Source organism: Choristoneura fumiferana, chromosome 21, assembly GCF_025370935.1.
Source record: "Choristoneura fumiferana chromosome 21, NRCan_CFum_1, whole genome shotgun sequence".
Taxonomy (NCBI): domain Eukaryota; kingdom Metazoa; phylum Arthropoda; class Insecta; order Lepidoptera; family Tortricidae; genus Choristoneura; species Choristoneura fumiferana.
The window spans coordinates 414,627-435,427 of record NC_133492.1 but is presented as its reverse complement, the minus strand read 5'-3'; the positions used below and the strand labels follow the sequence as shown (position 1 = coordinate 435,427).

At 38.4% G+C, this 20,801-nt stretch overlaps 1 protein-coding gene across 4 annotated transcripts; it reads left to right on the top strand.

Moving 5' to 3' along the window:
• Positions 1–1,268: 1,268 nt before the first annotated feature.
• On the top strand, positions 1,269–20,797 carry LOC141439900 (phosphatidylinositol 3-kinase catalytic subunit type 3-like). Of its 4 annotated transcripts, none has more exons than XM_074104347.1 (12): positions 1,269–1,322; positions 3,589–3,844; positions 6,481–6,586; positions 7,778–7,884; positions 10,638–10,745; positions 14,449–14,560; positions 14,883–15,085; positions 15,441–15,904; positions 16,175–16,343; positions 17,506–17,719; positions 17,891–17,998; positions 18,990–20,797. In XM_074104347.1, the coding sequence occupies exons 2-12, from the start codon at positions 3,820–3,822 to the stop codon at positions 19,111–19,113; spliced, it is 1,740 nt and encodes a 579-aa protein (XP_073960448.1). In that variant the 5' UTR covers positions 1,269–1,322; positions 3,589–3,819; the 3' UTR covers positions 19,114–20,797. The 4 variants fall into 4 exon arrangements, with proteins under 4 accessions (XP_073960448.1, XP_073960449.1, XP_073960447.1 ...); XM_074104348.1 differs by having other exon boundaries at positions 1,269–1,485; positions 14,452–14,560; XM_074104346.1 differs by having other exon boundaries at positions 1,269–1,485.
• The last annotated feature ends 4 nt before the right edge of the window (positions 20,798–20,801 follow it).

Genomic DNA, 20,801 nt, shown 5'->3' with positions numbered 1-20,801 from the left:
ATGGTGTACAAAATAGGTCTTATAAATATTATCAGGTTTCACATCCATGGTCTGTTGCTAAGACAACACGTAAAGAATTTTTTTTAACAAAAAAGTAAAACTGACTCCAAAAAAAATAACAAAAAATGGAACCGACTACAAAACCCTTGAAAATATTTTGTAGCCAAAGTACATCTCACAACGATTCCATTAAGTCCAAACACGGCTTAGTTACGTTGTTTTTATAACAGAGTTCCGTTGCCTACCTTCCGGCTTCAGCATCAGATCAGTTCGGAAGAATCATTAACTTAAAGCTTCTTCTTAGTCGTTTATCACGATCGTTTATAGGCGCGCGAGCAGTAGGTACTTAGCTTTGACGAGTTCCATTGGCAATCTACAATCTTCTTCATCAGGTCTATTTAGCCAAATGATACTTACTGAATGTAAATGCTTATCTTAATGCTTTAAATGCCAGAATCGCCATAGGTGTGTCTATAAAGTTTGAGGTGTGCCCTCGATTTCCCTAGGATCCCATCATCAGATCTTGACTTCGTGACAATAGGACCACCTCAGAAGAAAACTCTCTCGAATAAAAAAAGAATTTTGAAAATCGGTCCACAATGTGGGCTATCGTTTTTTGTCTCACTAGATGGCGCACTGTTGCGTGAGGTTTTTAAGTATAGCTTTCAAAGTCTGTTAAGTATTACGGGCTTAAAAACACATTTTAGATTAAAATCATATTTAATACACCTTAAAACCGTACCATAAAAATATCGAGCATGCCACAGTGTTGCATAGTTCCCGTTTTGTTCGGAAAAAGGGAGGACAAAGGTTTCCGAAAGACAAAACTGTCTCAAAACACATATTCATTGCCCCGGAACGCATATTTGCCATAATTAATTTCAGATATTGCAAAATATTCACAAAATTATTCTAATTATAAATAAACCCGCGTAGCTCACCCAAAAACTATGAGATTTGACATTTCGGAGACCTCACGCTACACTAGCGCCTCTAGTGGTGAATTCATACGCGATAGCCCTCATTGAGTAATCGGTGAACACAATTTAATGAAATAAACAAAATAAGAAATGAATGTAAAATTTAAAGGTCAAGGTACAAATAATAAGGTACAAAGTTATTACCATTTCCAGCAAAAACCTACAACTAGTCCATCAAACGCTTTATCGCGTATTAATTAACTTGCATTAACATACCGATTTCAAATATTACATTATACAACAAGATTTCGACAACCGGTCCTCAACTATGCCAGTGCTGCGCGCGCGTTCCGACCGGTCGAATGCTGCGTTAAAAAAACCCGGAAATAAATATGTTTTAAAGTCGGTTAAAAAAACCTTACCATGATAGTTAAAAATAATTATGTTTAATTATCATTTGATTATAATTAAATACTAATGGTACCTAAAGCTATTTAGCCAAAAGAAATGACGTAGGTTTATGAGTGTGTTTTGTGATTGAATGATGTTTGGTTTGGTGGTATAGGTTTGTCATTGTTTTTGGTAGTATCGAGTTCGATTCCAGGTCCCTTTAATTTAGTCATGTGTCTTATTATAATTAGGCAGTGTGTAGCAGTCTTATTATAATTACATATTCATAAAACACGTTTTCTAGTTTTTTTTGTTTGAAATGCTAATAAATTTTTTGTTACTTATGACTTATCACACCACTGAATCAATCTAATTTCTCAAGTTGATTCTACATCCTTATCGTATTAATATAATACGTAATTGCGAAAATTTGTGTTTTTAAACGTGTGTTTTTTTACATTTTCACAATAACACGGCTGGACAGATTTGGGTGAAATTTGGTACCCAGTGCTAAAAATGTCATAGTTCCCGCGGGAGAAACGAATTTTTCGCAAAAAAGCGAGCAATAACTAGCAAAGTAGAAATTAAGTAGACTTATAACTTAAGTACTTTGATACAAGTGCAACATGAAAATATTCTTCGAAATTCCCATAGAATAGGGAACTATAATAACCTTTTTCAGCCATTCATGGTATGGGGCTTAAAACTAGCATTAACTAAGTACGACGACGTAATTTAATAGTTTTAGGGGCTGTTTCACCATCCATTGATTAGTGTTAACTGACGGTTAAATGTGATGCCGTCTCCGTCTATTAAAAAAAAACAAATAGAGATGGCATCACACTTAACCGTCGGTTAGCACTAATCAATGGATGGTGAAACAGCCCCTTAGTTAGACAAAACGAAACCAATTTTTCGCTTAAAGTGCAGTTCAAGGACTGTTTCTTAATACTATAGTTGCACTAACGTTTTAGTTAACTGTTAGTTAAAATATGCTACTGAGCGTGCGAAGCTTGAGATCATGTTCGTTATCTAATCTTAATATCTTAAGGAAGTTTACTTTAGTGAGATCTGGGGCATTCCTAGTTACCAAGGTTTTTCACCAGTACCTAGGTATTGTTTTGATTTAGCTAATGAACTAAAACAATATAAATAATTTTGAGCATGAAACTACCGTGAGACTCACTCATATTAAATATATTGACCCGGATAACTCACTTCTTAAATCGAGTTTAGCTCGACATGTTTCGGGCTAATCCCGAAAACATGAAACATGTCGAGCTAAACTCGATTTAAGACGTGAGTTATCCGGGTCAATATATTTAATATCAATATAAATAATATATATTTTAGTATGTACTCGTATCTATCTATATAATTATATTTATCCGTTGCTTAGTACCCATAACTAACTTTGGGACTTGGTCAATTGGTGTGAATTGTCTCGTGATGTTAATTACTTTGCTCACCCGCGACCTTCCATCATTAATATGGACCTCCGCAAAGTTACGCCTGATTCACAAAATTATTTGCTATTTTACTATGATTTGTTTTCAGCAATAGAAACAACCATTTTCATGCCTCTGTTTTTGAGAAACACCTTTATGAAATAAGAAAAAAATCATCCTCTCAGAATAATAATAATAAATATCATGGGACCCAAGCTTGTACTATGGATACTAGGCAACGGATAAACATACTTATATAGATAAATACATACTTAAATACATATCAATCCAAGACCCGAGAACAAACATTCGTATTATTCATACAAATATCTGCCCCGGCCGGGAATCGAACCCGGAACCACAAGCTTCGTAGTCAGGTTCTCTAACCACTTGGCCATCGGGTCGTGCAAATGAATGAGAGGGCTTGGGCCAAAATTCCCAGGCGGCCCCAGTGCGCTTTAAGAACTTCAACACCACTCTCCATTAAATTGCTCGCAGTTTTGTGCAGATTTCCTCCCGATGTTTTCTTCACCATAAAACTCGTGGTAAATTTTGAAAAGCTCACAAATGCGGGCATGGGTTTGAACCCACGATCCTCCTCCTGGGAGGCCACAGGTCAAACCACTGCCTAGAGTCAGATATCCAGCCATCTACATGCCAAATTACAACGACACAACCAAATCTGTCTAGCTATTTTAGTGTGAAGAAGTAAAAAACACACACACACACACACACACACACACACAAACTTTCGCATTTTTATAATATTCGTGGGATGAACAGGTACCACCAAACCAGCCAACCTTCAATATGTCAAAATATTCTTACAGCCATTGTGGTCCGAAATGTGGGTCAGCAAACACGTTTCAAGCCTCAATTCGGACCTTTATTTTTTAAACCACGGCCGCTCCACCGTTGAAGTGATGAAAAAGGCGTTTTATTGCTTAAGTGAATAAAGAACTATAATGGATTCGCTATAGTTGATTGCGCTGTTCTAATGTTCTTTAAGAAAAACATTGTTGATAAGATTGCGTGTTGTTTATGCGTGTGCTGTATTTAGTATGCCTTTTAAGGAAATTAGTCAAGGTAAGTATGTCACCCTTCAAGATTTTTTTTTGCTAGCCGGGATTTGAATCCGAGTCTCTTGGCTTACCGACTGTGCTAAATACAATGAGGGCTATCGTGTATGAATTCACCACTAGAGGCGCTAGTGTAGCGTGAGGTCTCCGAAATGTCAAATCTCATAGTTTTTGGGTGAGCAACGCGGGTTTATTTGTAATTAGAATAATTTTGTGAATATTTTGCAATACCTGAAATTAATTATGGCAAATATGCGTTCCGGGCAATTAATGTCTGTGTTTTGAGACAGTTTTGTCTTTCGGTAACCTTTGTCCTCCCTTTTTTCCGAACAAAACGGGAACTATGCAACACTGTGGCATGCTCGATATTTTTATGGTACGGTTTTAAGGTGTATTAAATATGATTTTAATCTAAACTTTGTTTTCACGCCCGTAATAACAGACTTTGAAAGCCATACTTTAAAACTTCACGCAACAGTGCGCCATCTAGTGAGACAAAAAACGATAGCCCTCATTACATCATAGGACTCGGACTCAGTATTTTATTTAGGGCCAATCAACTATTCAGTGCCAGTATTCTGCCCCGTAATTTAGGAGGCATTAGTTATACACTTTTTTAGAAAAATATATACTATTAGCATACTTAAGAGATGAGCCATGAATGTAGACAGGGCCGGAATTAGGGGAGGGCAGCCGGGGCTATAGCCCCGGGGCCTCCACAAAAGAGGGGCCCATAATAGAGACTTCGATTTTTTGCCGACCAGTAAACACGACGACGACGAGTTCTTGTTATTTATTTATTTATTTATTTATTCATAATAAAGACTTACAGTATACACCAAAGCGACTCTATTATTATCCTGTGTTCTGTTATTTTCATGTGTTTTAATAATTATTCGTTATAGACTTTTATTTTCTTTAAAATCGTTCATATACATTAATACGTTTTTAAAGAAAATAAAAGTCTATAACGAATAATTATTGGAGTAGACACATTAACTTATGTATTAAAAAGTATTCTATCAGACAACATTTTTAATTTTCATTCAATTTTTATGGAATAATCGAGAAAAACTAACAAAAATGTAACGTTGCCAGCTCAGCAGGTAGGTATAAACGCTCTTAATAAGCAACTCTGGACACGTTACTATGGCAACAAGGTATACTAAATACTTAATGGACTCTTTAACACCTTGTCTAGTTCAGGGAGAAAATGAATTTGAAAAAATACTACCAATAATGACATTTCCGACATCTATCTCAGTGACAGAATAACAAGTGCAAAATAAGAGGCTGAAAGTTGGAGTGATTCAAACCACTGACATATCTGATACTGGCCCAAGCCTTAAGGCCGCCATTAAGCGAATAAAAAAATTCGCACAAGCGTTTTCGCTCTTCCATAATTATCAGGACAGCTAAAAGTAGTGGAATATGTCCTTGCTGCATCTGTGTTCCCTGATCGCTATAAGTTGCGTTTCCGCCAGAGATGTGCGAAGATGTGCTGTTTTTACCCGACTGCCCGAAGGAGGGTTATGTTTTTCGAGCGTATGTATGTATGTATGTGGGTATGTATGTCCATTTCTTTGGTCCTCGCTGCAGCCTAAACGGCTGGACGGATTGTAACATATGAGGTATCATTAGATTTGTCATAACTGTCGGAGTGACATAGGCTATATAATATTTCAATATGGCGTCTGCGAAAAAAAATATGGCGGAGAAATGAAAAAAATATTTTGGATTGGAACAATATGGGTATCAAATGAAAGTTAATAATTAGCCCATTCTAAATATATATGGGTTATAATACTTTAAGGGGCTGTTTCACCATCCATTAATTAGCGTTAACCGACGGTTAAATGTGATGCCGTCTCTGTCTATTCGAACAAAACAAATAGAGACGGCACCACACCTAACCGCCCGTTAACACTAATCAATGGATGGTGAAACAGCCCCTTAATCTACCGTTTTCACATAAATATCAAAAAAGTGTAAAATAAAACATTAAATTAAATAAATCAAAAAACCCGACTGCTAAAACTAAAAGGAAGAAAATAAGTCTAGTGGTCTAGAACTCTGTCAAGAAGCTCATTTAAGGTTCAACAGTCGGGACCCATTACCAAGAATTTTTGAGCTGGTTACGATATGAATGGGCCCATGATTTTTGTTTATTTTGTGCTACCCCTACTGTAACCTTTTTACTGTAAATGGTTACCTGTTAAAATCTAATCCTTACTTATGTCTATTGAAAAGGTTGCCTGGACGAGATCCCTCTGAAGCGATAAGGCCTTGGTTTTCTGCACTGCTTACTGATACTGATATTTTGGGATAATTACACCAATTGACTTAGTCCCAAACTAAGCAAAGCTTGTACTATGGGTGCTACATAATGGATAGACATCATAGATATATAGATGAATATATACTTAAAAGCATACAAACATCCAAAACTATTTATTACAAATATTACAAATATTTTCCCGTCACGGGGATCGAATTAAAGTCTAATGTTTTTATTGGTATAAAATGTGGTACAATGTGGTTCCTAGCATATTAAGTATTCGCACACATTTTGCCAACTATTGGCTGGCACGCAATAACGTGCTTACGCAAAGAGTCATTGCATTGTGTTGTTACTGTCCGCAGGCGAGGTGCGCCAAGCCTTGTCTATGATGAAGCAGTGGGCGCCCATGGACGTGGAAGATGCTTTGGAGCTGCTCACGCCCAAGTTCACGCACCCCGCTGTCAGGAAGTAAGCAAACAGTATATGGGTCCATCGGATTATTCGCAGTAGTTCCTTTTAGCCTACCCAACGAAGACCAAAAACTGCCCCTGAGGGGAAAAAACTCGTGTATAAGCGAATTTTAGCATAGTTGTAGGGAATGGTGGTTTAAACCACATACTAAAAGTACTGATGAGTGGGGGTGGAGCTCTCGGGTGGGGGGGGTATAAAGTTATTTACTCATCCCAGCCTATGTACATACATACGTCCCACTGCTGGGCACAGGCTTCCTCTCAGAATGAGAGGGCTTGCGCCGTAGTTCCCACGCGGGCCCAGTGCGGATTGGGAAGTTAAAGTTATTTACGAAAAACTAAAAAATGGGACCTTTACCTTAGCTCCACCCACACCCATCAGTACTTTTAGTATGTGGTTTAAAACATCATTCCCTGTAACTAACTGTGCCAAAATTCTCTTAAACACGATTATTTTCCCCTGATTTTCCTTCGTTGGGTAGCCTATAGTGCCGTCCCTTTCATACATAATTCCCTTTTTTTTGCACTGCCAATGGAACTTGAGCAGTGGCGTAGCTATCGTATGGTCAGGTGGTGCAGTGCACCAGGGCCCCAGAGCTCAGGGGCCCTCTAACCTAAGCTTTGAAAAAAGAGGAGTATCAAGCCATTTTTATAAAATGTTTTTAAATGAACTAAAATAATTCCTTTGCTCACCCGCGACCTTATGATAGCTAAGTTTATGCAAAATATGCGTGTACAGTCAACGTCATGAATAAGTGATCATTCCTGTACCTTGTCGCTTTCAGTCGTTATACAATTTCGTATTGGCTTTTCAAACATGACGTTAAAGTGGCAAGGTACAAAAGTGATCATTTATTTATGACGTTGACTGTACCATGCGTATACCGTACGCCTTACTACTGGATACTAGACTCTAACATCTAACATCTGTTTGAGTCTAACATCTGGTAGCATGGTGTACGGTTGTGTTGCTCTCAAGATGAGCTCTGGTTGAGTTCGAAACGCGTCAGTGTACTGTGGTGGTGGTGATAGATGGGCTTATGCGACAGTGCCCTTAGTGTTACCATATAAATTGAGATTTTACCGCGAACGCGATCGAGACGTATTTTGTAACCGAAAAATTACACTAAGGGCACAGAACATACACTAAAAAGTTGAATGACACTTAAACTAAAACGTTGATCAACAGGTATGCCATTTCGAGACTAAAACAAGCCCCGGATGAAGATCTTCTGCTGTACTTACTGCAGCTGGTGCAGGCTTTGAAATACGAGGACTTCATGGAAATACATGATGGTAGGACATCTTATCTGACTCTTAGAACCAAGCGGAGCTTCTGTCTATTTAGGGGCAGGGGGTTAATCTTGTATCGTACCGTCCCTCTTACTCTCCTATTCAATGCTATTACTATAAGTGGGACGGCACGGGCAAGTTAGAATTTTTTTTTTTTTTTTAGTGCAAGGCCTGTTTCACAACACTGTTGGAAGGTCCTAACGTTTTTATTGTATAAAAGATATCTGAAGAGATTTAATTTACTATTTAATATTATAAAAGCGAAAGTATGTGTGTTTGTTATGTAGATAGCTGGAGGTCTGGAATAACACAAAATAAATGCTACTTTTTATCCAACTATTCTTAAGGAATCAGAATATTATCTCGAGTTTTAGAGTCATGAAGTTTGACACGATTGTTTTTAGCAACGCTGCGTTAATGCTATTAACATAATATATCAGAAGCTCATCAGAGAGTGGCGCTAATTAAGTAAGATTAATTACAGACAATGAGGAAAGTGAACGAGCGGTTAACCAATAACCGGATCCAAGCGAATTTACGGAATATAAAAAAAAACATTTGCATGATGAAAAAACTGCCTCCAAAATCTTAGTTTTATATTATGATTATGATCATAATTTTAACTGTTATTAAAACAGTACAGTGGCAGTTATAGCTTAAGGCTTAAAGCTATATGTTGTTATTATTATTCAGAGAATATGAAACATATATAATGCACGTGAACATAATATAAATTAAATTATTGAATATGATATATTTGTCATATTTTTATATAAAAATCTCTGTTCTAAAGTACGGTCGCGGAGCATGAAGGATTTCGCGCAATTACCTCCACGTCTTGTCTCTGTCACTCGTGGGTAAATATTTGACGTCGCTTTCGAACAAATTCATGTGTGCGAGCGCAACGGCAAATATTTATTTGCGAGCAACAGAGACACATAGTGAAAGGTCATTGTACGCAACTGGTCGTGCTCCGCGACCGGACTTTAGCCATAAAGTATGTTTTATTGAATATTTATTTATGTAATTTTTAAATGTTATAAACTGAAGTAATATTATGCTATTAGACTGGTTTATATCGCGTATATTGTAGGTAAGTAACCTAAATTTAGATGTGACGAGACATTATATTGATCTCATGTAATATACAATGGTAGAGTTACTTTACTATGCTCATAGTTCCCTGTGACAGTATACCTTCGTCAACGCCATAAGTACCCATCCGTTCGTCTGTCCGTCCGTCCGTCTGTCAGACAGACTTTTACAGAACTGTGTCCATTAAACTGTAAGAAGTAGTTGTAATTTTAATACAGTAGTGTGAACAATGTGTACTAAGTACTATAACATATCCATTGATAAACATTGTACTAGAATATCAAATCCAGGCATTTCAAACGACTCGTACGCTCAGCCAAATAAGTGGTCTGTCAATTTTTAAAGATCTTTCTATGAAATATCGCTATAGTCGAACTTTCATATAATTTCTTTGCTCACCCGCGACCACCCCGCGACCTGTTTATAGCTACCCACATACGTCTTTGCGACAAATGTATGTTAATGCAGCTCTTCCGCCTCCACATTGCAATAACACACACAAACCCAACTATCACTAGCACCACACTACACTGACGCGTTTCGAACTTAACCAAAGACCATCCTCAGGGCAACACAACCGTTCAGATGTTAGTCTCAGCACATTTGGTAGTCTTACATCTGGTAGCATGTGATGCTCTGCGGATGAACTTTGTTTGAGTTCGAAACGTGTCAGTGTAGTGTGGTGCTGGTGATGGTTGGGTTTGTGTAATTTATTTGTGATCTTACAGCATGGAGAAGTGGAGGAGCTGTATGAACACACATTTGTTGCATAGACGTAGCTATCGTTAGGTCACGGGTAAGTAAGCAATTGTTTATTGTTCAATGATATGGGAGTATTTCTCAAAAAGTTGCCCCGTCATGAATTATTTATATTTATTTATTTATTTTATTTGACTGGATGGCAAACGAGCAAGTGGGTCTCCTGATGGTAAGAGATCATCACCGCCCATAGACACCTGCAACACCAGGGGGATTGCAGATGCGTTGCCAACCTAGAGGCCTAAGATGGGATACCTCAAGTGCCAGTAATTTCACCGGCTGTCTTACTCTCCACGCCGAAACACGATAGTGCAAGCACTGCTGCTTCACGGCAGGATTAGCGAGCAAGATGGTGGTAGCAATCCGGGCGGACCTTGCACAAGGTCCTACCACCTGAATTTGAATTTGACAAGAAATCAGTTTTGTCAAGAAATTATTAACCCTTAGGACGAGATCATAAAACATACAAAATTTCTTGATGTCAGGAGAACGTCACGAAATCTTGTGAGGAAAAAATCTTAATTTTGTAACTACATCAGAACTTTCTATTGGATCCAACAACACAGATTATCTGACTTTTTATCACTTTTACCATAAGGTTTTGTATATATTACGTACTTATTTTTTGTGGTGAAACAGCGTCAGGATTTTTTTTTAATAAGTGGACGATTGAAGAATTGAAAAATGCACAACTTTTTGAGAAAATAGTCTGATCTCCGTAAAGTAACACCTGATTCAGTAAATTATTCCAACTTTTAAGTTCTGTTGTATCAAGTTCAGGGTGGTAGGCCAATTATTTGGCTGATGGCATCAGGATTCAGGTTACCGCCAACATCGCGTCATAAACCCATCCAGTAGCAATATGTATGCATGTTTATTAGTATATAGCATGTATATTATAGAGTACGCCCGCATGTGCGGTAAAGATGTGGCGGTGTACTCCGACTCTGAGGGTCGGCTGATGCAGAGCGGCCCTCGCGGCAGCCAGGCCAGCCTACTGTCGGCCTCAGGTAAATGCCAGTTACACAGGTAGTGCCACGAGAGTTGGGGTGAATGACACACGCACCTACATGAACTGATTGGGGAATGATTGAAATGAATGAGTGAATGTCAAAATCCCGCTGTCATTACATGACATGTTTTTGCGTGACCTCAACTCTGGTGGCACTACCTATACACGCGCTATCTGATACTCCGAGAGCTATCCAACGTGTTGTTTTTGATTTCCGTTAACTTTACCGGAACATGTGTCTCATGTTTGTCTATATAGCATTTGTTTTTTTTTGCAATAAATGCACCAAAAAGTGTTGGGATAGTCATTATCCTTAGACAAATTTGATGTTTTGATTCGGTAGTAATATGCTATGTTCATAACTGTTCTGTCTAGGAATAAAAAATATCCCTAGGCACTTTTGTTGAGTGTAGTTTACATACATACATTCCACAGATCTAATGAAGTTAATTTCTCCAAGACTAGTGGCCTAACCTTGAATATTTTTTTTATATATTTAAACAACACACAGTCCCATAGTTAAACATAACATATAATACATGATAAAGTATAGACCTGGAGTGTCATAATGATTATGATACATCGGTAAATAGGAACGGTAGATGCGGTAGATAGCAACTAGTTAAAATATAACCATGACTTATGACTTAAGTAATTAATTATGCGAGTTTAATTTGTGACGTTTTTATTTTTGATTGATTCATATCTAAATATTAGCAAAAGAATGTTAAAAGTGAGTTTTTATCTGTCTTGTTGCACGTCAATGACACTCATTCAGTTTATGAATATTGCAATTTGACCTGACTGACACTGACTGAACTTATAATAATTATTTTTTGCGAAAAATAAATTCTATTTTGCAAAAGCCACCTGTTAAAGTTAACGGAAATCAGGCAAAACACGGTGTTTAATGTATGAAATATATCAGACTTGCGCGATTGTTATTCATAACATAACTAATATCTCCCGGGACTTAATCCTTCACAACTATTAAGATGCTAAAGAAATATTGTGTTGTGTGTATAAGCGATAAAGTGCCTGTAGTAACAACAAGTAAATCAAGTGTGGGTAGTTCCTAAACAAACGAGATACTTCAACCTACTCGTGACCACGGCCCCTGCATGTGGTCGAAACGTCAAGGTAATTTTAGCAATTATAATAGTCTTGCCTGGTTAAGGACTTGGGAGATATTAGTCTATGAACTGGTGGACATTAAAGAGTAGGTATTTGAATAAATTTACCAAGTAACATGAGGCAGTAATTAAAGAGAAGTAACTCAGTGGTGTACGTGAAGTTCTCGATCCGCACTGGGCTTGTGCGGGTACAGTCAGCTACTAAAATATGAATACAGCCAGAGTGCAAAAAAATATGTATACACGACTTTAATATTCAGGCAATAAGGTCCTGTATACATATTTTTGGTACTTTAAACGTACGTTGCTGACTGTACAACAGCCCTAGGCTTCTCTATGATCTCTATGATGATGATGATTTGAGGCGAACTTAAACCTGTCCAATACTTGTCCTTCCTTAAACGTCTAAACCGATCCATAAATTTTGAAATACCAATGCTTTATTTAATGGCTGTTGGGGCTGGAAGATTCTCGAATTGAGACGGCGTAGAACGACCACCGACGAGATCACTTTAGTGGTTCACGGTGGATGCAGGTCGCTTCCAACGGAAGTAACTGGAGGTCTATGGGGGAGGCCTATGTCCAACAGTGGACGTCCCATGATGACGATGATGATAAAAGGCATTGTAGATGCCTCAAATACCTACTCTAAAATGTCTACCAACTTTCGGAATATAACAGTACAGCCACTCAGAGACACCGTTCGTTCCCGTGTGGCTATAAACTAATCACTGGAATTGGTTCCACTGTGGCAGTAATAGAGTATGCCAATGAGGGCTATCGCGTATGAATTCGCCGCTAGAGGCGCTAGTGTAGCGTGAGGTCTCCGAAATGTCAAATCTCATAGTTTTTGGGTGAGCTACGCGGGTTTATTTATAATTAGAATAATTTTGTGAATATTTTGCATAATTGTGGCAGTTATGCGTTACGGGGCAATGAATGTCTGTGTTTTGAGACAGTTTTGTTTTTCGGAAACTTTTGTCCTCCCTTTTTTTCCGAACAAAACGGGACTACGCAACACTGTGGTTGCTCGATATTTTTATGGTATAGTTTTAAGGTGTATTTAATATGATTTTAATCTCAACTTTGTTTTCATGCCCGTAATAACAGACTTTGAAAGCCACACTTGAAAACCTCACGCAACAGTGGCGCCATCTAGAAAGACAAAAAACGTTAGCCCTCATTGGCCTGAACCTAAGGGTCTTTGGCATATTCTACGCGTAATACGCCATGTGCCTAGACTCTATGCATATGGCTTATTACGCGTAGAATACGCGCAGTTAACGCGCGTAAACGTGTTTGTTTGTATTGGATAAATTCAAAAACTACTGAATCGGTAAATGGGACATTTTTTATTTTGTTGTTATCTTTCTTTTCCCAGATTTCAATGCAATTTGGTGAATTGGTAAAGTTGCTTATTCTGACTATAGTAAGCACAATTTCACACTATGTCCTACAATTTTTCCCATTGAGCTACACGTATGTATGGAAATTTCGTAACTAAACTGAAACTTTAGTATAATAATTTAATAAATGAGGAACTAAAAAAAAGACGTCAAAATAAAAAATGGCCCAAATATGCTAATAAGTAATATTGGCTAATAATTGGGTAATATGGGGGAGGCTTATGTCCAACAGTGGACGTCCTACAGCTGATATGATGATGATGAATATTGGCTAAGTATATTTTTATCCCAAGATCGTTTAAAGTACCCACGGGACGCAGATTACGAGCAAGAGCTAGTAAATAGTTAAAAATCATAGTTGCAGAAAGATCAATAACCTACCTATAAATGCCAAAAGTTTTGATTTAGAGCTGAATTTTGGTGAATTTCGGCGTTAAGTTAAAATTTCGGTTAAATTTCGGTTTTGGCGGAAAATGTTCCGAAACTAAGACCGAAATCGACACCGGTTTCGTAGCCTTTCAAACGGCGTTCGGAAGAAATCGGCTTCGTGGAGTATCTCCGTCACCCACACGTCTGCTACTTTTTCGTGTGGCAATGTTATTATTTCACATCAAATGTAATTGATCAGATATTGACCTTTTTAGAATTGCCAAACTATTAATTCACTGAATACAAATTTATTTGCGAAAAGCTAAAATGAACGCAATTTTTCAGCAGGTGTTTTGAATAAAACCCCTATAAATGCTTTTCATAATTTTTCAAATATGTTTGACAGATGTTATATATGTACGAGTACGCTACGCGAGACTACGCTTTAAATAAAAAAAAAATCCGATGAAAAACCTTCACAGGGGTCTTTAGTTACCCTACTCAAATAACCTGCCGAAATATCCTAGAATATTTTAAAGGCACCCTGTAGAGATACACTCGAATAAAATTTCGGTTTAAATTTCGATCGAAACTAGAACACAACCCGAAATTCGGTTTCGGTTGTACATACTAACTTCGGTCAGACAATATTTGTATCTGATCAGCAAAAAATCTGGGCCTCAAATGTATGCAGTAATAGGTAGTTTTGTATGTAGAGTGGGCCAAATTTTGTGCCGTTGAGGATATTTAGTAGCTTAGGTTGTGAAAGTAATGCCAATGCTTATCTTTTAAGTAGTGGTATTATCAAATGAGATGTCTACGTCGGTGACGAGCCGGCGGTCGGAGGACGATGTGCCCGACAACACTGAAAACAACAATTCTGTCGTCGACAACAACACTTTCGGGTAAGTCCTGAAGATCATGTACTACACTATACTTGAAAGGTTTAGGTAGGTAATTAACTAAATGTAAACAAAACAACGTCAATATTGAAATTCCCCCCTTAAACTATCTAAACATTTACATATCTGTATTGAAATACGTTAGTCTATAGTCAACGGCTGTTATGAAGTAAATCCTGACAAATTGCAAAACTATGAAGTTTCTGAATATAAACGATATGAATCATAGACAAAAATGCAATGCTTACTTGTTACAAATAAATGTTTTTCTTTATTTACATTATTTCTTTATCGCTACTAACATAGCGCTTCAACTCTTTCTCAGTGACCCCACCGAGTCCACAGAAGAACGTCTCAGCCTCGCGACCTTCCTCATATCCCGAGCTCGCAACAACGCGGTGCTCGCCAACTACTTGTACTGGTACCTGCTGATCGAATGCGAAGACAGACAGACCGGCGCCCAGGACCTAGCTATACGGTCTATGTACCTCACTGTTATGAGAAACTTCAGTCATCAACTTGCTACAGGTCAGTGTGAGTTTGAGATTATACGCCCCAAGTTAACACGGTTGAAAGATACAACAGGACAATGAAGACAAGTCAACTTATTTTAAGATTCAATAACTTCAGCTTTCTAGTGTATAAACACGAGCGTATCAGCGAGCATTCAAGGAAAACGACTAAAAATTTGCTTCGAGCTTTTTGCCGAGCATCAACCCGACATCAACGTGAATTATAAATTGTTTACGAACATTTAGTATGAGTAGAGCATAAAAACGGCGTAAGTAACGAAAAGTTGGCAAACAAGACAGCAATGTTTATCATGATGATGGTGATGATGATTGGTTAGAACTTCACTAACCCATTACTATTAAATTTCCAGGCACCACAGAGCACCAACGCACGCGCTCCTTCCTGGCCCGTCAGCAAGTTTTCATCGACAAACTAGTCAAACTAGTAAAAACCGTCACCAGAGAGAGCGGCAACCGCAACAAGAAAGCCGAGCGCCTCCAACAGCTCCTAGCCGACCCAGACGCCTTCAAATTCAACTTCGCCAACTTCGAACCTATGCCTTTCCCCCTGGACCCAAACGTGACGATAAAGGGTATCGTGGCTAAAAAAGCCAGCCTGTTTAAATCAGCTCTGATGCCGTCGAAGTTGACCTTCCTGACGACAGAGGGCGTTGAATACGAGGCGATATTCAAGCATGGCGACGACTTGCGTCAGGATCAGCTGATACTCCAAATGATAACTCTGATGGACAAGCTGCTGCGACGGGAGAATCTGGATTTGAAGCTGACGCCGTATAAGGTGCTCGCTACGAGCTCTAAACACGGCTTTTTGCAGGTATTTTTGTTTATTTGAATTCGGTAATTGTTGTGCCGCGATAACTATGACATCATACAGGGTTACTATAGCTGCAAAAATCAATCATTGAGGAAACTAGTTGATAATACGTAAAATACGTATACGTTGTAAAATTTTACGTCGAATTGTTGTTTAATTGTGTCAACTAGGTACCCTATTTTTCAAAAACTAGTGTTTTACTCTACAGCCGCAATTTAAAACTTTTTGACTACGAAACACGTTTTTCTTTAAACTTTAAATGCCTTCTAGTTCATCGAGTCAGTGACTGTAGCCGAAGCATTGGCCACCGAGGGTAGTATACAGAACTTCTTCCGGAAGCACAATCCTTGCGAGGGCGCCCCCTACGGGATCAAACCTGAAACTATGGACACCTACATCCGAAGTTGTGCGGGGTACTGCGTCATCACTTACTTGCTTGGTAAGTTATTATCAGTGGGCGGATGACGGATGCAATCTACGTCAAAATCATGTCGAACGATATACGTTATATGGATATGGCTACAAGTGGTTTAAAAAAGAGAACATAATTGAAAAATAGTTATAGTAAGTAATCTTATTTCTTTCTCTATATTACATATTTTCAGTGCATTCCTTGTATAGTTCACTATCCACTTATGTAGGGAAAATGACCTCTTTGCATCTACAGATGTAAGAGGTGCGTATTCTTAAAGTGATATATCACCATTATTAGGGACATTATCACCATTACTCAAATTTCTATAAATTTTTATACAAAAGTATTAATCGAAGTTTAAAAGTCTTATCCATCTTATGCTTTCGTTACCATATTGCATCCATTATCAGCCCTTTAGTCATCATATATTTTTTACACAGAAATAGGCCAGCGTTTGACCACAATCACGCCTGATGGTAAGCAATGATGTGCTTGCCCAATCCCTTACCCGTTCACCCTAGATTTGAAGACGGCCTTGTAGCGATCAGGGAACACAGGCGCAGGCAGGGCATTCCACTCCTTATAGTTCGGTTATTATAGGAAGAGCTCAGACAGTTTTAAAGGAATCCATTACTGCAAAACACTTTTTCACTTCTCATGCTGGTAAAGTTTGTGTTTATGCTGGATCTAGGCGCCATAAAATGGATTTTTATGCTCTAGTGCATAAAGTAAAATCTTCGTTTAAGACCAAGGTAATCAGGTGTCAACAGCCACACACAAAAAAGTTTAGTATATTTTTTTAATAACTTTTAATTTATATAAAACTAAAAATCCATCAAGTAAATCAAATAACTACTAAGTTAATACCTACAACTCAAACCTGAAAAATAAAATACCGAACCATTTTTTGCTATTTAATATCAGGTCTGTTCTTCTGTAGTATTGTATACTGTTTTAAGGGCAATCTAAATCTGCTGTCAGGGCTCTATATATAGTAACCGAATAATACCTGGCTTAAAAGGCCGTGGTGGCCTAGTGGTTTGACGCATGGCCTCTTAAACAGAGGATCGTGGGTTCAATCCCCGGCTCGCACCTCTGAGTATTTCGAATTTCATGTGAAAAATTACATTTTAAATTGAACACGAGCTCTACGGCGAACGCGCTTAAACTTTGCTTTCGTCCCCAGGCGTGGGCGACCGTCATTTGGACAACTTGCTCCTCACATCCTCCGGTGCACTGTTCCACATCGACTTCGGCTACATCCTGGGCCGCGACCCGAAGCCCCTGCCGCCCCCCATGAAGCTGAGCAAGGAAATGGTGGAAGCCATGGGGGGAGTCACGTCCGAACATTACCACGAGTTCAGGAAACAGTGCTACACGGCGTTCCTGCATCTGAGAAGGTAAGAGGCGTTACTGATAAATGTGATGCCGTCTCCGTCTATTCGAACGAAACAAACAGAGACGGCATCACATTTATCCGTCAAATAAATTTAATCAATGCATGGCGAAACAGGGGGTAAGAAGGTAACAAACCTTGACATAAGGGTTTGACTCAACGAATGTTTGTGCAGACACGCGAACCTGATGCTGAACCTGTTCTCGCTGATGGTGGACGCGTCCGTGCCCGACATCGCGCTGGAGCCCGACAAGGCCGTCAAGAAAGTTCAGGACAAACTGCGGTCAGTACTAACTAACATGTCCGCCCAACTTGTTCCATCGGGACAAGTCGTATGTCACTCTGAATACGGCGGCACCCGAAGTGTCAATCAACTATTCTGCCCTCATAAGGCAATTGGCAGTATCTCTTAGTAGTAGTAGTTTTAAGACATTTCGAGGAAACAGGGAAAATGTGTTAATTGATTTCGCGTCGCCTTAAGGAGGTTTTATTGTTCTTAGGGGTTTTTGATCATGTTGTAGACAAGATACGGCCAATTTGCTTAGTTCATCTGATAGAGAATGTTTCAAGCTACGTGATGGTATAAATAACTCAAAAATGTTTTTCTTTTTTTTTTGAGATACTGCCAATTGCCTTATCAAGGCAGTATTGACAAATGTTAAAATGAAAAATGTACGGCTGTACGATGGGTTTTGAAGCTAATTGAGAGATCGCGGTAAATACGAACTTTTCCGATAAAATACAATGAAAACCATTATGCATCTATGTATCTATTTGTATCTGTACAAAAATCTTGCACCTGCAAGTGATACAAACCCACCTATCACCACCACCACACCATACTGACGCATTTCGAACTCGATCAGAGCAGAGTTCACTCGTTTACCACGACCCGACACGGTGTTTGACACGTGTCAAACGAATGTCAAAGACTCCAAACAAATCACGAACACTCCATGCTGCCAGACTAACGAACCAAAGCAAACGTTTCAAATTTTAATATTCAAAATTGTCAATGTTAATCCTCCAGACCTCCACATACTGTACAGTCAAGTGCAAACTTTCATGAAGTCGTGTAAGTATACATATTTTTGTAACTTTGGCCGTATCGATATCTTTACACTTGACTGTACATAGCCACTTTATTTATCACAAACACAATCCCACCTGCAAGAAAAAAAACTACACTTTTTAACTGTCACTTAAAACTGCCTTAAAAATTTATTTATTTACTGTTAAGGCCTGATTCCATAAATTATAAATGTTCGTTCCAGCTTGGACCTTGGAGACGAAGAAGCCGTCCACTACCTACAGAACCTTCTTGACATGTCGGTGACAGCTGTCATGGCGGTACTAGTGGAGCAGTTCCACAAGTTCGCGCAGTATTGGCGCAAATAGGTTTATAATAAAAGGTGCTAAGGATAAAAGAGGATTTATTATCATTGAGTACAAATGGAAAATCAACAGTTCGAAATTATACGTCCAAGCAGAAAAATACAAATTTCAAAATCATCGAAAAATTTATGGAGCCACTTTCTCTTGAATTGAAATACAACAAGGAAAACTGTCCATCTTGAATATTGTCAAAAATATAATCTTATCTATTTACGTAGAGTAAAAATTAAGCACAATAATATTTTGACAAAAATCATTTTTGACCATATTAATTTCAATCCGAATTCAAAGCAGTCAATTCATGTGGATGATTTTCCATTTGTAGTGAATGAGAGTAAATCGAAAAGAGTTCGATAATTTATGACAACGGATCACAGTTTTCTAGGTTAGATGAGTGTTTGACGATAATGGATAACAATTTAGTAGGAAGTTGAAAAAGTTCCGGTGGCGTCGATTTCGTTCGTTGTGGTACAGCGTTTTAAAGGCCACTTTAGACTGCAAGATAAAACGTGCAAGTTGCAGTACATTGCGACGCAAGACTGACTGCTTCAACTTGTTCTCTTTACTACCTCGTAATGCCAAACAATTTGCACGATTTTTTTTTGCAAGTCTAAACCGGACTTAAAACTTTTATCGACCGAAGAAACTTAAGGCGGAGACACATTACCAACACGCGCTGCCACTTGACGTGCCCGTGGCGTGTCAGTACAAATCAATCCCATATATTTACTATTGCCAGGTGTAGATATAGTACACGCCACATGACGACACGCGTTCACACGCGAAAAATTCCAATTGATCCAGACCGGCATGTTGTCGAGAGACGGCCACCCGACGCTTGTACGCATCGTCAGTTCCTGGTACCTATTATAAGATAATATTCTGTTTTTTTATTTAGAAAATGTCTGACGAGCAATTAATTGAGTTGGTAAAACGGTACTTAGTGTTGTGTATGACATGAGTTTCAAACAATACCGGGACAATGGACAATACCATTAGAAATAACGCTTGGGAAGAAATTGCAGAGAAATTGCATACTACGGGTGAAGTATTCAATGTTATTATTTTGCTACTTATTACAGTTTATAACTAGGTATCACAAAGATGGGTTACCATATTGATTACTGCTTGTTTTAATACAGACAGGATATTAATTAGAATCTTAATAGGACGAAGCTTGTTGTAGAATCGCGTGGCGTGTCAATATATGTGCACGGTACGTACGCGTGTTGGTATGTGTTCCCGCCTTTAATTGCTTTAATTTAATGTTTAATATTCGATTCACGGCGCTTGGCACAAACGCCAAGACACCTGACTGACCATTTGAAATTAACTAATAGTGACCCTGAATCATTATTTTAAAAATCTTAAATTTCATAATTTCGTAAATCGGCAAGCACAGCGTAGACGTCCACCAACTTGGACGGATGACCTGGTTAAAGCTGCAGGTTCACGGTGGACGCAGGCCGCTTCCAACCGTAGCAACTGAGGACATCCTAAGGCTGATATGATGATGATGTGGTAAAACTTCGTAAAATAAAACGTCAAAATGGATCTCACGAAATCGAAGTGACTGTGACTAGACTTAGGATTTAGGATGTCGCAATTTGTGTGTAACTTAGCTTTATATTATAAGGAGTTCCATTTTGTACTGTGATAATAGTGTACTATGAAATAAAATACCTAATTTG

Excerpts from the sequence above, each read along its gene's own strand:
- LOC141439900 (XM_074104347.1), top strand. The coding sequence starts at position 3,820 with ATGCCTTTTAAGGAAATTAGTCAAG. Across the intron at positions 7,885-10,637 it reads CTTCATGGAAATACATGATG|AGTACGCCCGCATGTGCGGT; the intron begins GTAGGACATCTT and ends TGTATATTATAG. Across the intron at positions 15,905-16,174 it reads CTAAACACGGCTTTTTGCAG|TTCATCGAGTCAGTGACTGT; the intron begins GTATTTTTGTTT and ends AATGCCTTCTAG.